The 17,074-nt window shown below is 36.6% G+C and overlaps 1 protein-coding gene across 1 annotated transcript in view; it reads right to left on the bottom strand.

Moving 5' to 3' along the window:
- Window positions 1-505: 505 nt before the first annotated feature.
- The window catches only part of LOC104129887 (transmembrane 9 superfamily member 2), a 32,485-nt gene continuing 15,916 nt past the window's right edge, over window positions 506-17,074 (bottom strand). The window contains exons 10-17 of the mRNA XM_035898526.1: window positions 15,378-15,510; window positions 13,870-13,989; window positions 13,658-13,715; window positions 10,945-11,104; window positions 10,185-10,336; window positions 8,564-8,675; window positions 7,948-8,119; window positions 506-1,127 (exon numbers count right to left, since the gene is read on the bottom strand). Coding sequence (XP_035754419.1) covers window positions 1,060-1,127; window positions 7,948-8,119; window positions 8,564-8,675; window positions 10,185-10,336; window positions 10,945-11,104; window positions 13,658-13,715; window positions 13,870-13,989; window positions 15,378-15,510 — 975 coding nt within the window. The 3' untranslated portion in view covers window positions 506-1,059. The remainder of the gene's footprint in view (window positions 1,128-7,947; window positions 8,120-8,563; window positions 8,676-10,184; window positions 10,337-10,944; window positions 11,105-13,657; window positions 13,716-13,869; window positions 13,990-15,377; window positions 15,511-17,074) is intronic.

The following is a 17,074-nucleotide window of genomic DNA, read 5'->3' as shown; positions in this document are numbered from 1 at the left end:
ACTACATTTTGGAAAGGATATTAAACATTAACTACAAATACCAGGTAATTGTATGACTACAAAAAGATATGGAGTCATTTTGGGTCTTGTTAATTTGCAGGCTTAGACTTTGAAAAGCAGCTTCCAGCGATGAATGTTTCCATATGCCAGTTAATAAGCTTTGAGTATTTCACCCATTAATCTGAGGGAACATCCCCTTATTCATCCCCAACTTTGACAGAAAGTAATGGTGTGCCCAACAAAACATATTTTGGGTAAAGTTAGAGTAAGCGCACAGCTGAGGCACAGGTAACAGCAGCAGCAGCTTCAGAAGCCCCTGCCCGTCCCACAGCCATGGATTGAAGTGACCTACCAGTCTATCTGCTTGCACAGACAATTTGCAGCCAAAGTCACAGCTAAACTGCTTATAAACAATATAAAACTTGAGAGCTCTCAACTGCTCAAACCAATATGATCTGTGTCCAAGCAGTGAAGGCCTAATTAACAAGAAAGGAAACAAGTCAGCTAGAGTTGTGCAGTTTTATTTGAACAAAAACCAGTGTCGGTATTTTTAATAAAGGCTACGTTACACTAAATGCATGTACATTTGTAAGAAGATATCTAGTTGTAAAGAAGGTGCAGGGTAATATGTACAATCATAGTTAAGTTAAAAAAATTCACATTTTACATAGATTTACTTGACAGTCCTATGCTTTCATGGTATATAAATGGTAACGAAAAGAGGTAACAAAAAAAAAGAAAATAACACACGGAATTTCAGCTGGAGGACTGTATAATGCACTCATTTTTCAAATGAACTTTTTCACAGAATTTTTATTTGCCCTAAATCAAATTTTGGATATGATTTTTAGAATTATTAGAATTAACATATTCAATGAGTATACCGATGTAAACATTTTTTCCAATGATGCCGTTTCCTTCCATAAAAATCTGTATTTTATGCTGTAGTCTGCTCTTCAGCTTTTACAAATTAGAATAACTACACAAGATGTTTTTCAATACATGGTAAAAATTATCAAACAGCAAGGGAGATATGTTCAAAAGACACTTTGAAGCTTTTCAGTCCACTTTCACAACACTGTAAATCTTACTCACAAACCAGAAGCAGGCAAAAAATCCAATAGTCCCTAAAATGAGAAAGTGAAAAAGGTTAGGTTGTGTTCCAGTTTGCTTTGAGAGAAAAATCTAACAAGTACTTCCCAGCAGGACAGAATATAACATTGTAATCCAGCTAACTATACAGAATAACAGTACTTGTTAAATTTAACAACACACATTCATCCCTAGGCTAAGTTATTGATTTACATTAAAGATGACTTTTGGACCAGGCTGCTTGATGTACATTTAAACCACTGAAGGTGATGCTATATCACCACTAGCAGGCAAACAGCACCATTTAAGAAACTGACTTCTGTACGCACACAAAGTCCACACCTACCTGGGTTTTTAGGTCTACAGCCACCTATGAATTATGACACAAACAAGGCCTTGGGAAAAATCACCTGACCTGGTTTTCTGTTCATCATGCTCTATTTATACTCAAGAACAGGGAACTTCTTACTCTGTATATCCTGTTACTTCCCTTTGCTAAAGCAATGCACTGAGCGCTATAGCAGTTGGGAGCAAGCATCACATGAAACTAGCAGTGACACACGCCAAAACACGTAATTTTGTGTAATGTGTATTCAAGCTGCAGACTTCCCTGTCACAGGTCACTACAGATAATGAAAACATGCACTAGTTTGGGCAACTGAACAAACTGATGAACGACGAAACCCAAAGGCTACTGATTACAGAGACACCATTTCAAGTGCTAAAAAAGCCCTTGAGCCACAGCTGATGGGAGGCTGGGAGAAAGTACCAGTACATGGTTCCCTGCTCTCATACCACTTCCTGGTGGCACTGCTGTTAGGGTGCTTGAGTAGCAAACCTGTGGTTTGGTTTGGTATAGCCTTCCTTGATTTCTTACCAATCCAGTTCTTCAATCATCCAACCCAACAGTAGGAGAAAAAAAACCCCACAACTGCCTTCTGGGGGGACTTTGGGCCACATGTCAAGGCCTGCGGCTCTAGTGAGCACAGTGCAGAGTAAGATGATGGGTAGAGGAGAAGACATGGCAAGAGATTAGTCTATACCAATTTTCTATTTTTAAGCTGAAGAACAAGTCTGTAGTTTGCACCCCAACAGTCACTATTACGGGGCAACTGCAAAGACACTATCACATTTATTTTTAAAATTACTTTAAGAACTTAGTATGCAAGGAGACACTGAGTACCACACAACTAAGTCTTAAGCCTCTAAGGGAAGTGATGCATTGTTCCTCATGCTTTTACCTAGGGGTAAACTGCCACACAGATGTTAAGCCTTACCAGCTAACAAAAAGGGAAGGTCTTGGTTTCAGCTGAATTCATTTCTCAAAGACACAGCTACATGCCAGCACTATGACAGCCCTTACCAGATGCACTATAGGCACTTGCAAGATCATGCACTCAGCTCCTCCAGTTTTACATTCATCCTTTTCTGTTTGTACAGCCCATGTTTAACATCAGCTCTAACTTTTTTCACTATTTTGTTGTGACTGGTTTACTAACTAGGAGGTTCTTTATTAAGTGCTTGTCTTTTCCACATTCCTTACGTTTCTCTCTTTCAGACCACACATTTGATAAGTGAGGAACCTGTCTTTGGATGCTTATTATCTATATGCCAATTCTTGTATTCTTTGTGCTACCATGTATATTTGCAGTTAAAGGCTTTTTGACAGCCTACTATTATATGCCACAGATTACCCTTTCCCTCCAAGTTTGCAGTTATCATCCTCTGGAACAGTAGGAGACGGCAGATTTACTGCTGTTGACAGGAGATCAGACACCAACCACAGAAGGAATTTAATTCCTTTGTAGGCTTGACATCGTTACGTCTTTACAGTTTATGGTCAATTCTCACTCCTTCCTACTGTGTCCAATACTCCAATATCAGCATTGTTACTCTAAACCTTACTCTCATGGGTTTTTTCCTAATAACGGTCCTCAGCATCTGCTTTCTAGTTGGTTTTATAATATAGCCCTCTTTGAGCCTTTTATGGCTTTGAAAGCAATGTTTCTTCCAAATGTTTAACAGATGAGATCTTATGAATCTATCTGCTGTTCTAGAACAAAATTGTAATATCATAACAAAAATGTACAACTAACACAAGAATGAGATTTTCCACACGGTTTTTTGAGCATGCCGTAACTTAATATGTGAACACACCCTAAATCCACAGTATTTTCCTCCAATCTCTGTCACACTGATATACTAGATTTCTATAAAACATGGCCTCATTCATAGCAGAATCTGAAGACTTCATACTGTGAACAAGCATTTAATCTATAAAAGATTTTCACAGGTTTTACTAACACTGATTTTTTAACTTCCTTCCTAAAAAGTCTGTTTAATAAATCAAAGACTTCATCAGAAATTTTGCCAATGTAGTGGAAATAGAGTAAGACTATGTTTCCTAACAAGCAGTAAGTGGTAATGTTTGTCAGACACCAGATTTAAACTATGAACTTACAAGCTCAGAAGAGAAAGGCTAGACTCATCACCAAGATACAGCCTTATATAGTCAGTACCTTCCCTGGTCAGCAGAGTTTCCTTCTGTTGTTACCTCCACATCAATAATTAGGGCTCACCAGTATTGTAATTTCTCCTTCCCTCCCATGAACAAATGTATCCTGCAAATTCTAGATGTGGATAGCTCTGTGGACCAATGACTTCAAAAAGAGCATCAGACTAAGGACCCCAAAAGTACCTCTCCTGAACAGTATACTTGATGCTCAAAGACCACAACGGTTTAAAGGTGCTGGCAGAATCACATCTCAAGTAACATGGCTTGAAATGTATTTTCTTGAAAAGCATACTCAGCTCTTCAGTCTTCAGCATTTTTCTAAGCACATCTTGCACCAAAGTTAAAATCATCCCTTACTTAAAATGTGCTTCTCATTAGAATAGTAAGACTATTTAGGTAAGCTTTAGATAAGACCACCCAAGGATCTGACACACATTTGTTTCTTTGAAAACACATTCAAACTGAAACCAAAGTTTTGAAGCACTATCAACAAGGAGCAGACATCAATGAACACAACATGACAGAAAACAGATACCCAAAGGTGGTTTTTTTAAGCCGTTAAAAAAACCAGCCCTCTAACAGTAAGTACTTAAAAAGCCAAACAAACAAAAACCCCCAAACAAATACAAAAACACCCCACTAGTTGAAAAAGTTGAGACCTCTAAAATAATTTTCTGATCGGTCTAAACTCCTTTCCATTGTAAGGTTTTTACAGCTTTCATAAGCACATCTCTATCAAACGACGCAGCACAGAGGTACCAAGCCTGACACCAATTCCTCCAATGAGCCTGTAAAATCTGTTTGTTTTAATCTAATACTACAAATTAGATTTGTGGCTAGTGTTTGCTTTAACCAATCCTAAACACTCATCTGTTTAAATTAAATGAAAAAGCATCTGAACAATGTGCATTAAGCACTCGCTTTTGTAGGGTAGACATTTATTTTTCCCCAAGACCTTCATATTTTAAGATTCTGCCTTCCTAAATAACCCCTACTAGTCTAGGAAACTGATGCCATCCGAATGCACTGCAGCCCACTGTACGTCACTGATCATCCTAGGGAGGTGCAGCTAAAAGTTCATTTTTGTGGGAGCTATTTAAAATTCAAGAATGAAGTTGTGAAAACGTCTCAAGTCACTTCTCTAGCCAAGAAGCAAAATATGTCCAATACATCCATTTATACTTACTAGGGAGACACTGACACCTCAGGGTTTTTTTTAACTTTTTGTCCCCCAGTGTCTATACTATTGAATACTCTGGTCTGCAATATACACTACCACTCAGCAAGAGTTTTCTTATACACAGAAAGGAGATTACAAGCTAGCATCTAACTGGGTAAGGGGAAGTTATTAGTAAACTAGTTTTAATTCAAAATTAAAAACAAGGATTATTGCACAGAATAATGCCAAAATACACTAAGCAGACTGTTCCACTCCGTTCGTTTCTTCTAGCTTTATTGTTTAATGAAGAAAAAGGAATTCAAAGCACGAACAGATTGTAAGAAAGCAAATAGAAAAGCACTCTGCACTTGGCTGATACTTCTTATGTACCTTAAAAGCTCTCTGTATCATACTGGTTTCAATCACCGCACAGTGGTGGGTGCTTCAGAATCCCGGATTCTAAACACAATCTACCCAGAAGATCAAAACTCAATTTTGAAAATGGCATTAACTCACAAGTGAAAATGATGTTCAAAAATAGAGGTCACTGTAAAGCAACATGCTTTGACTACGTTCAGCATTTTTTCGTCTCCTAGCATAAAATGCATGTAATCATGTAGCTATCCTATCCCCTTTCAACCACACTTATTATTTCTTGAAAGATTAGCTGCACTTTGTACGTTAAAATAAAATTGTCTTGTTTGGGTGCGCACATTAATTGTTAGATTTCACCAGCCAGATTATATTATTGTCATTGTTGCCATACAAGCATTCAGTTGCTATTTACTTATTCATTACGATCCCTTTTGTAATGTCCACAGTGACAAAACACACCACCATGTAGGAGGTATTAATGCTGCCCTTTATATTTCTGTCACTGTTGCTGAGACCTAATATACAAGAATAGAGAAAGCCAAAATACCTAGTGCTAACTTAAGTGGAACAGATCAAGGTCCCATTTTCAGAACACACACACAGGAAGAATAGTATTATTGCACACAATGTGTAAAGCTACATTAGTAAACTCCCTCACCTCCATAAACTTATGAAGGACTGAACCCTTATTTTCTAAAGCAAGTGCTATTAAGGAATATTTTACGTCTGACTTTGCTTAAGTCATCTATCTATAATAGCTTACATTTCAGTCCAAAAAAAAAAATCAATTATCAAACTAAATATGGGAAATTTATCACCGCGTTTTACATTAGCAAGGATTTATTACACACTCCGTATACCTTCTACCTTTCTAGTGACTAGCTATTCTATTCAACTTTTAAAAAAAGCGACCATGTAGCTAGCAGCTTTCTTCATAAACTACAAATACAGCATAGGCACTGCTACTGTGTTTCCATTAAAAAAAAAAAAAAAAAAAAAAAAAAAAAAAAGACACCACAAAAGTAACAGCAGTACAGTTTATTATTGTACTTTTGGGGCCTCACTGCCATGTACATCAAGAACTCCAGGATCAGCACATCTGAAGCTTCTAATACCATTTCAGCAGCTGCCATGACAATTTCAATTATCATTTTATATATGAAAGGGATATTTTTAATTCCATCAATTTGCATCTTATAAGTGAAATTTAAATTGGCAGAATAGCAACTAACCTATGCTAAAACCCAGACACACATTAACATATTTCTTTAGTTTAAAAGTAATTAAAACATTTTACACTATAGTTTGTTTGGGGTTGTGGGGTTTTCTTACATATACATATATTTATATATATGTAACAATAACAGAGGACATCTGGGGCTTGTCTGTTTTGCCAGGATTTAAGCAGGGGTTTAACTGGCAATATGCCAACTTCTATGTTTGCCTTCTAGTAATTAACAATTAAAAGAATGAAATCCTCCCTTTTTCAAAACATATTTTTTTTTACTTTCTTTTGAAGACACGGGTTTGAATAACAAGCAATAAAAATCTAGCAATAAGCACCAGTTAATGTTATTAAATATAGTTCCTACAGAGTACTTACTTTGTTCAAATCCATACAATAATTTTCTTCAGTGTTTTATTATGAAAGGTGCTTTTTTTGCCTCATACTCAACCAATATTAGAGGCAATGAAGATGAATGAAAGAGGTTCTTCTCACTGCTGAATTGACAAACTTGAAGTCTGATGCCAAGACTTACTTTCATTACTTATTTTAGCCACTCTTTTTAACTGCATCAAGATGCATTCCATAAAGCCAATAGGAAGTAGTTATGGCAGGTTTCAATAATCAGGTAGAAGATGCTAAGAAGTAATAATCCAAACCATCCACAAAGAGATCCTCTATTACAAGTCTTAGGTATGAATGTAAAGGTTGGTTTATGAAACCACCCATTATGAATGCACTAGCATTTTCTCTAGCGCTACCAGTGCAGAACTTCATGATGCTAAGCAGAGTGATACATAAAAGATGTGGCTTTAACACATGAAGTCAGATATACAACAGCAGCATATTTGTGTGTATGATGAACACAAATACAAAATGCTCCTGGCTATTTTTAAGGGCCAGTACCCTTCAAAGTGATTCTAATTTCATCTAACACATGGTAAATCTGGCACAGATTCAAAACATCAAATCAACCTCGAAATTATAGTTTGAGCCAAGTGACTATGAACATTAGAGTAACTCTGCAGAAGACACTTTGTCTGCATGAGAAACATCAGAAAAGTTGGATGACTAAAAGCAGAGAGCCATATTTCAAATAGGTTCCTTCAGTTAAGGTACATTCCTACCATTAAGAATTGGTGCTTAATGAGCAGGTAAGGCCACCTCTAACAGAACTAGAACTCTCTATTGTCAGCATTCAGGTTTTTTGCCAACAACAACCTGCTTCACTTGCTAATAGCAAAAGCTGAAAACATCTTTTATTCTCCATATGCAGAGCATAATGTCTCTAACTGTAGAGCTTCTAGAACCAACTATGAAATCCAGAATCAAGTTAAACAACCCTGATATCAAAGCGAACAAGAACAGCATTTTGAAAACATAACGGTTTGAATTCCCTGCTAATGTAATATGAAATATTAAAGAGTATCTTACTGCAATGTGTGGTGTCACAAACCATAAGACTGCCTGAAGAGTCATAAATTGTATTTAATGTTTTGGATAGTCTAAATTTCACCTAACGTTTCTCATTTCACAAAATGGAAACCCCTGCATTCACTTTAGCTTGAACAATGTACTTACCTGTGAAAAGGAAAAAAATCAAGACCATGATCATTGTGTAACCGAAGTATAAAATGGTGCTGGCGGTTCCTGTTATCTGGAGTTTAGAGAAGAAGTAATGAACTGCATAGATAAAGAGATAAACTGCTGTAAAGCTGCTTGTCAAAAATGATCGCCACCACCAATGATAATCCTGAAAGAAAACAATAAACCATTCAGAAAAAGACGTCACATAGAAGTCAGAACATAAATAAGCCAGTTAAAAAAATAACCTTGCCTTATGAAATACATTTAATTCTTCAATATTTATCTCAAAAAAAAGAAAAAAAAAAAAAAGAAAAATTCCAACATAGCAAGTAGCTACTTTTTACTTTCTCAAAGTCAGCTGTATTGCTTCCACTACAAATACGAAATTAGTCTAAGATCAAGGCTGTTTGGTTTTGCTTATCTGCTGCAAATGGTGGATTTCAAAGCAAACGGCACATTTCAGAACAGTGGCTAAGATAGGCACGTCAAGGCCTGGCAATACAATCCATTCGCAGTGTCCAGCCACATCACAGTCGATGTGAATACCTCAACTCTATTTCTAACATCTTCCAGCTAAAAGTGATAGCTACATCAAAACTGTACTTTTTACCTCTGCACAGAGATGGAAGTAGCACAGCAAAACCGTAGCCTCAGAACACGTAATTAGAAGAATTATAAAAACTAGGAACAGGAATCCAAACATGTAGTACATCTGATGAGACCTAAAAGAAAAAAAATTAAAAACAAGTGTCTCATTTTTGATTAAAGTTCCAAGTTAATTTACAGTGTTACATTGCCAGATGCTAAGCTAATCAAAAAAACAAAACAAAGACCCAAACCAATGTGGGTAATTTTGTCTATACCACTATTGGCTGATTAATAAATTTTCTTCACCTGAATGTACTTTGTAAATATACATTCATTTAAGCTAGCAGTAATAAAACCACTGCTTTACAGAGCAATGCTCAAAAGTCTTCAATTACACTTCCCCTGAAATTAGCATATATAAACTTTCACAGAGAACAGTGATGGACCATTTTCACCAGAGATGTTTACCACTTCAGGTCTCTTTGTTGAGAGGACCTTCAGCTTCCTTGACTCTTGCACCACTTGTACTCTTCCCTAGTTACAATACCCATTTCCTTCTTCCTACTGCAGCTAAGTTTTTCAGGTATCTCTGCATCTCCTCACTACATCAACCAGGTGGTTCTCCACTCCCACTTTATTCCAAATCTGACTCCAGTCCAAGGGCTAGCCAAGCGCAAGAACACAAAAATAAATGCAAGGAAAATGTGCTTGTTTACTTTTAATCTGGTGGCTTTCAGATAAGGGAAGTAACCAAATCAAATTTATTGAGCAATGGTGACAATTACTGCAGTATAAGATTTGACAGAGGGAGTATTGGTTGCACATTCTCTCCATGCTTCCCTTCTGTAGGATAAATAGTGAGAAACAGTTCAGCAACTCGGTAATTTCAACTACAAAAGTCCAGAGTATACCTGTTTGTCAGCTGACTGTATTTTCCAGCATAGCTATATTGCACAGTTTCTACTTCTGTTGAGGACTAATGAGAAAGGGTAACGTATCTAATATATTTGCATTTAAGAATTGACTTAGAAAAAACTATTTTGTAAGAAATCTCAACATAAACAGGGGACACCTTAGAAACCCGGCACTTGCAGGTTAATATTTTCCATTGAAGAACAATGTATTAAACGCTTCATACTTAAACTGTGAAAGTTATGAAAGATTGTACTGATTAAATTTTCCAGGTACCCACCTGACTAGGTTTTAACAAGATTTAGGAGTGGTGTGGATGTTTCACAGGGGGCGGAGTCCTTGTTTTGCAGAACAGGGAATCCCAAGACCTTGACCTGATTCTTATTTAACAGCTGAAACTGCTAGATCATACTAGTTTCATAAATCGTAATATAGTTCCATTTAACTACAACAGAATGAAACCATGTTTGTGCTTTCAGAGCGAGAAAGATAAAACAAGGCAACAGGACTCTAATTTCACACTTCGCAGCTGTCAATGAGAACAACTACTTTTGTAAGTTCAAAGCACAGGAATAAATATGCAGATTCTGGAAATTCCACAAGTCTGCAAGAAGACCAAAAATTTTAAGAACTGGTTTATTCCTTATACTAGTTGGTTTGGGATGTTCAAAATCACTGTGTATTTATTATCAAACCAACATAACTAGAACAAAAGAAGTAGTGATACTCACCAAATGCTATTCAGAATGAAAAAAAGTTGAATAAAAATACAGCCAAAGGGCAAGATACCACCCATTATGATACCAGGCAATGGCTTTGTGAAAAAAGACTGTTCCGGAATTTGGCGAGGAATCTGGTTTGTACGAACTGGATGTTCAATAGGCTTTAAAAGAAATTAATACAATTAAAAGATAAGTTGTTGCATCATAAATAAGATTAATTTTCCCTAATATCAGCATCTAAAGATTTGATAAACATCACTTTATTTTCATCCATAACCCACTGCAAGAAACCAAACGAAGAAACTACAAACTTGATATCCATCATTAGGAAAAAACACATATGCTTTAGACATTCCAACTGTTGGCCAGTAAGCAAGTCTGAACATGAAGGAACAAAATCAGTTCAGTCCTTAATAAAAAACCCAACCTTTTTCTTCATTGTCTGGCATTACCTCAAGCTAGTGAAGTACAGACTGAAGTACTTCTGAAGTACTACTTCAAAAATGAAACTGCAGAGGTATTGCTGAAGTACAAAAAGCAGACAAGACCCTCAAGAGCACTATTAAATTCTGATTCTAGTGAATGGACAGAAAAATAAAGTTTAGCATGACAGTACAAGCATATACTCTGCTTCAAAATCATGACAAATGCAAAACATCATTTTACAATCATAAGTGTTTCAATCCAACCCGTTCTTGTATGCTGAGGGATTCAATGGCTCAACTACAGAGGACAAGTGTATTTCAAAACTATATTCAAAGAGCCCTACCTTCTCTTTGAAGCCAAAATATGCACCAACAAAAGTTAGTGGGACTGAAATTCCAAACCACATAGCTAGGATAGCAACCAAAGTGCCAAAAGGGATGGCAGCTGAGGATCCTTTCACCCACAGAATGAGATTCATAATGAAGAAATCAGCAAAGACAATCCTAAAAAGATATTAAAATATTCAGGAAAGAATAAGTATCAGTATTTAAAAAAAGACAAACCATAAACCAGTTAAAAATCTGCATCAGAAAAATGAAGCTTCTTGCAATCTTTCATTCCCTAAGTCCTAGTTACTTTCAGCAATACTGCAGTTAATGTAAAAATGCTTGCAACATCCAATGCTTTTAATGCAAGTATCTATGGTAAAGCCACTATCTAAAAAAACCACTCTGCACATAAAATCAAAAAGTAACAGAAATTTTCCATTGTAAATAAATCTACACAAAGAATGCTAAAAGATAAAATAAATAAATAATCCTCTTATCTGAATCACCTTTCCTATTATCGCCAGTCATTTATAAAGTCCTTTATAATCAGTAAATTCCCTCTGAGAAAACAGTGATAGCACAATCTCATATATAGGAAGCCACACATCACTCTCACAACAAACGTATACCCTGCTGCAGCATATGTCACAGCAACATGGTAGCAGAAGGATGGATTAAAGAGGGGTCTTCCCTACAAGAATCTTCTTCGTATTAAGACCTCGTGGAGTTACACAGTTAAGTAGCTCACACCTCTGGAGAATTTAAATAAAGACTGCATCAGTCATTAAATGTCTCCAGACCTGTTCTTCCCTCCCCAGTTAAGAGCATCTGCCTCATTTTCTAAACATCCTGGGAAAACACTAGAAAACCACTCTGAGACCTATGATGAAGATTTCAAACCCTTCTGAAAGAAAAGCAGAATGTACTGCGAGGGAACTCCACATAAAAGACCAATTGAATTGCCATTATTCATGGATTCAGAGATGCATCACAGAAAATTCAGCCTCAGGAAGGGCCCTTGCAAAGTGCACCATTGTCTGGGTTTTGTTAAAAAAGTGTTCCTGAGGCAGAATTTACACTGCCCCAAAGTGGGCATACATCCTCCACTGTTTTTAATTAAAAAAAAGAAGGGGCAGGGATTAGAGCAACAGACAGGCTCCTTTTTTCCCTAGGAAAGGCCTTACACTTGCCAAAACTGTTTGCGGGAATAGACTTGTTAAATAAGTACACCCAACCGACCTCTCATGCGAGCATCTTGTTGAACAAAAAATTAAAATCAAATCCATTTTAGAAGTCTTGCTAATCTTTATCATCTGCCCAAGCTCGTAACACAGACCCCACTCTACCCCCTCCAAAGTTAGAAAAAAAAGCCCTGCAAATATGAACTCCCATCAGTCTACTGATACTATAACAGCCCTAGGCTGTTTATGATATTATGCAAATTTACTGAACTAGCATGGCATAATCAAGACATCTGTTCCTATTCTACCATCCCCAATCATTTCACTTCCTCTGTGAAACTTAATTTATTTGGGAGTTTAAATGACCAGCATGATATTTCTTTCACCAATAAATATTTTCTTCTCCCTCAAGATAATATCTAAATGACAGCAGGGAGACTGAAGTACATTTTGTTTAGAAATAAGATTTCCTTATAGAAATACTGCACTCAGTTGTTATCGAATGCATTATGTTTCAGGTGATGAAATTCTACTAATAATCAAAACCAAGTCATGTTTTATTTATTCTGGGCTTTTTGGGGGAAGAGACACCTTAAGAAATTATTTATAACCTTTTCCTCAACCTTTGCCAAGGACATTTGTCAAAAGGTAGCTTGATGTATCCAAAGTTGCAACCAAGAACTACATAAGACTTGAAGAAATTAGTTTCTGTTCCCTTTCTTCACTGACCTAATTCTCACAAGAGGTCTTGCTAGCTATGAGAAAACGAAAGGTAGGAGAGCTGTCACCCTTCCCAAGCATGACAGTATTGGCCAGAGTACGATACACGCTGCAGCCATAGCTGAAACTGGACACTACCTACATTTATATAAAAAGATTATAACCAGTTGAAGAGAATCTCTGCATTATTCTCACCCAGAAGCATACTGAACTACTTCTACTGTTTAGTACAGCAGTATACAGCTATTTACTTAAAAAAAAAAATATTTCTTGTGCTTTTCAATATCGTGGTTACAAGAAAACACTGATACTATAACTAAGATAATGGAGGCTCTCCCTAAAGTGCTGTCTCGCCCTATTTACAGAAGAGCACTACAGACACTCCAAAGTTACCACAAAACCATGCAATTCCTAAGCAAGCGACCATACCTATTAACCGCAAAGACCAGATTACCTGGAACATACAGAGTGAAGTGGTACCAAACTGGACTTAGCCCATCCCTATGCCTAACGTTCTGGTGCAGTGATTCTCAAAGGCTGCAATGCTACTTTGCAAGAGAGTCACATCATTCCTCCTAGCCCCACAGCGGATTACAAAACGAGACGCTAAGAAGCTGTGTTCTAGAGTACTACGCTCCAGCTCCTCAGAATTCTCTTTTATGTTAGCAGATAGGTGATATACAAAAGGAACAGTAACTTGGAGAACAATAAAGAAAATAATCCCGCACACAAGCACCATAACAATTCACTTTTCCCCCCTCCTTCCCAGTTCAGATTCATTTATACTTACAAATAAAAGGAAAGAACAAGGGGAAACAATACTAACCCAGGACAAAGCAGAGCTGTAAGCAAAACGTTTGTCTTCCACTTCTCACCTCTAAATGCTGAGGGAAAAAGTAAAAACAATTTCAAGTTCAGAACTTTTTCCAAGAAGCAGATGTGTTGTCTGAGACACCAGCTCCAGTCTGAGCTTTATATTAAGCCCAGCAATCCTGAATTTAACCTGCTGTGCCATATTAAACAAACGCATGTACTCACTCTTGTACATTCTAGCAGACACGTAGCCAGCTGGAGTTCCCAGTAAGACCCACAACACAACTGCACAGGTCATCAAAGCACCGCGGTTGGCAGGAGAAAGAAAACCAAGGCAAGCTAGAACTAAAGAGACAAAGAGATTTAGTTATTTGTGGACACGTCAAAATTCCCCTGTAACACATATCACTACACACGTTTATCCCTTTCACTACCAGACATTTAAATGAAGACTATGTACATAAGCTCTCATATATCCCCATCACATGACCATAACCTAATGTCACTGTTTCATTCATAATAAAGCATTATTTCCACCTCATCTTTTAAATAAAAAGTTTCTCGTAGCCAAAAGACTGAAAAATAAAATGACACAGAGATGAATAATGGACCTGTACTAAATTTCAGTTGGAAGAAGTCTGCTTCCAAAATCCTACAGTCCTCCTGTAAACATACACAGTCAATACTTAACACATGCTAAGTAACAAGAGAAGTTTAATATGTAGCATAGAGGACATCTGAGAACAGTAAAAGCCAAAACCTTTGACAGAGCAAAGGGGGTTTTTTTATTGGGGGCAGGGAAGTTGCTGGGGATTTTTTTAGGGTTTGGTTTTGGTGGGGCTTAGAGTTTTTTTGGTTGGCGTTTTTTTTAAGGTAGAAGTGGGAAGTTTTGGTTTTAAACAGAAGGATTCCCTCCCAGCCCCCAATTTCTTTCATATTACGCTGGTTGCACAGGAAACTATTGCAGTTAAGTAAGTTACGAAGAGTTGTGATCAACGCTGAAAGACAAGCCCATCAAGAAAATTCTGTTAATGTTATAGCATTGCGTAATGAAGAGGAAAAAAAAAGCAGCTCCTCTATGAAAGACAAAAAAATCTGAATAAAACCTGGAGAACAGAACTTGAAAAATTCTTCTTTTGTAAGAAATATCAGTATACTTCCCAATTCTACTGTACAGTAAGAAAAAGAATGGTCATATACTTTATAGATAACATACAATAAACCACCAATTTGTGACAGGTTACATCATCACATGTATATATAGCTATTTATGGTAGGCTCTCACATTATCTCAATGTGTGTCACGATTATTTCATTGGCATGCATTCTTGAATTTATTTCTGCATGGCTGCAGGCTGTTGTGTCAAACATATTAGATAGAAAGTGTTCTGAGAATATTAAAGCTTTGATTACATGTCTTTGAACTTGCATTACTGGATCCTTGGATAATTTACACCATAACAAACTGGGTTTGTTTTTTAAAAAGAAACTTTTATCAAGGAAGCTGCATTTCTGAAATCATAAAGAATCTGAATTAGCCCAGATACCACAATGTTTTGAACAGCAGCATTATTAAAGCTAACAAGATTATTGTTGTGAAACAGTATTAATATATTATTTTACTAAAGCAAGGACTTCACTTCCAAAAGCAGGCTTCTATAATTTGTTTAATAATATTGCATCTTTCTTACACTATTACACTATAAACACATCACCTTAATAAGGTTACTTACATAAAGTAATAAATGTCATAATGAAAATCTGTGTTCCTTGACCCAAGAAGACAGACAGTAGCATTCCCTTCCTTGGAGGTCTAAACACATCTCCATGAACCAGCTTCCAGCCAAATTCCTCTTGGGCATCTTCCTGTATAAGATCAACAATGTCTTTAGCAAAGATACGTAATGCAGTAGTGAATTAACACAAACAAGATGCAAAATATATATTTAAAGTTTGATTAACTTCCAGTTTAGATCCAAAGACACACTGATTGTGTGTGATTCATCACCCATTGAATTTATAACCCCCTAATGGTTCAGTGAAAGAAAAAGGCAGCATTTATCAAGAAAATCCTCATCTCTTCAAGCAAGAAAAAACAAAATGTAATTAGCCAAACCATATAACATCATTCTGAATTTAAAACTGAAACAAAGCATTCCATTTAATTTAACTCAGATTATAGCACTTCAATCTCGTTCAAGCCTTTATCTTTTTTTGCTTCCATTACAAAGCACATCGGTCTCAATGACAATATTGGAAAAGAATGAAATGATCCCTGTACTCCAGAAGAAAGTCTGCTTCTTAGAATCGCTAGGGGCAAGTACCAACACTCTTTGTCCCTCTGCCAGAGGTGAGCAGATGGATGGCACGGGGTGGGGGAATCCTCAGTCCAGCGGCTCTAAGGAACCACCGCTGAAGAATAAAACTTTTCAAAAAAGTCACTCAAAGCAAACACCTCCCCTCACAAAAAAACTCAAACACACACGATCACAAATAAGCAACCCCTCAAGAAGATCACTCTCTTCCTTACAAAATTAAAAGCTACAGGATTCCTTCAACCTAGGAGTATTGAGTTTAGTTCAATGGACTGCTTACCACTAGAATTACAGCACACAAAAAAATTGGGTAAGAAAGAATACAGACCAAACTGGCAAATGACATAGAACATCTTCACTTGCAACAGATTACGTAATTTTTTTTTTTTTTTTGCTGGAAGATTATCTTTGCCTTTCCCATATTGATACCTCTGCTTGCATTTGTTGGCTAGAAATTACTCTCAGAAGTCTGATATACTAGTACAAAAATTTAAAACTATTAAAACACAATATAACGCTTCAATAAAAAAAAAAAACAAACAAAAAACAAAAAAACCAACTATACTTGCAAAAAAAATTAGACCAGGTATCTCAGTATAATTCCAACACATCAGTGCTCTTCCAGTAAAGAAAGGTTTGTTTGGTTAAAGAAGCATAAAGACCACACTTTCCTGCAGGTCTGAACTTGAACTAATTGTGATGATAATGAGGAAGTTGCAGAGGTAAAACAGAAGAAAGACTTTTCCCAGGTAGTTGCAAGTAAGAAATGAAAGGATTTAAAAGGTTACCATCTGAACCAAATCTTTATCTGTTTTCAAAATGGTGAACACTAAGTGGAAATAAATGCTTAGTACTTTAGAACAAGGAATACGTACAAATTTGGAGTGGCTGGTATTACATTTTTTTATCAACATCGAATCTGGCAAAAGACACCCTCTGGTTTTAATACAAACTTTAGAACATACAGCTAAATAGTAAATATCTTGGTTCAAGAAAAACAGAGAGAAACCAAGCTTGGCATGTTGAGACCTCTGATTATCTTGTATGGGCCTATGGGCCAGAGCGTTCATCTCAAAGCTCGATTTTTAACAAAACTCTTCCATTACAGGCCAATT

This window comes from Egretta garzetta, unplaced genomic scaffold, assembly GCF_000687185.1.
Source record: "Egretta garzetta isolate BGI_Z169 unplaced genomic scaffold, ASM68718v1 scaffold220, whole genome shotgun sequence".
In the NCBI taxonomy this organism is placed as follows: domain Eukaryota; kingdom Metazoa; phylum Chordata; class Aves; order Pelecaniformes; family Ardeidae; genus Egretta; species Egretta garzetta.
This window is presented reverse-complemented; position numbering and strand designations above follow the sequence as displayed.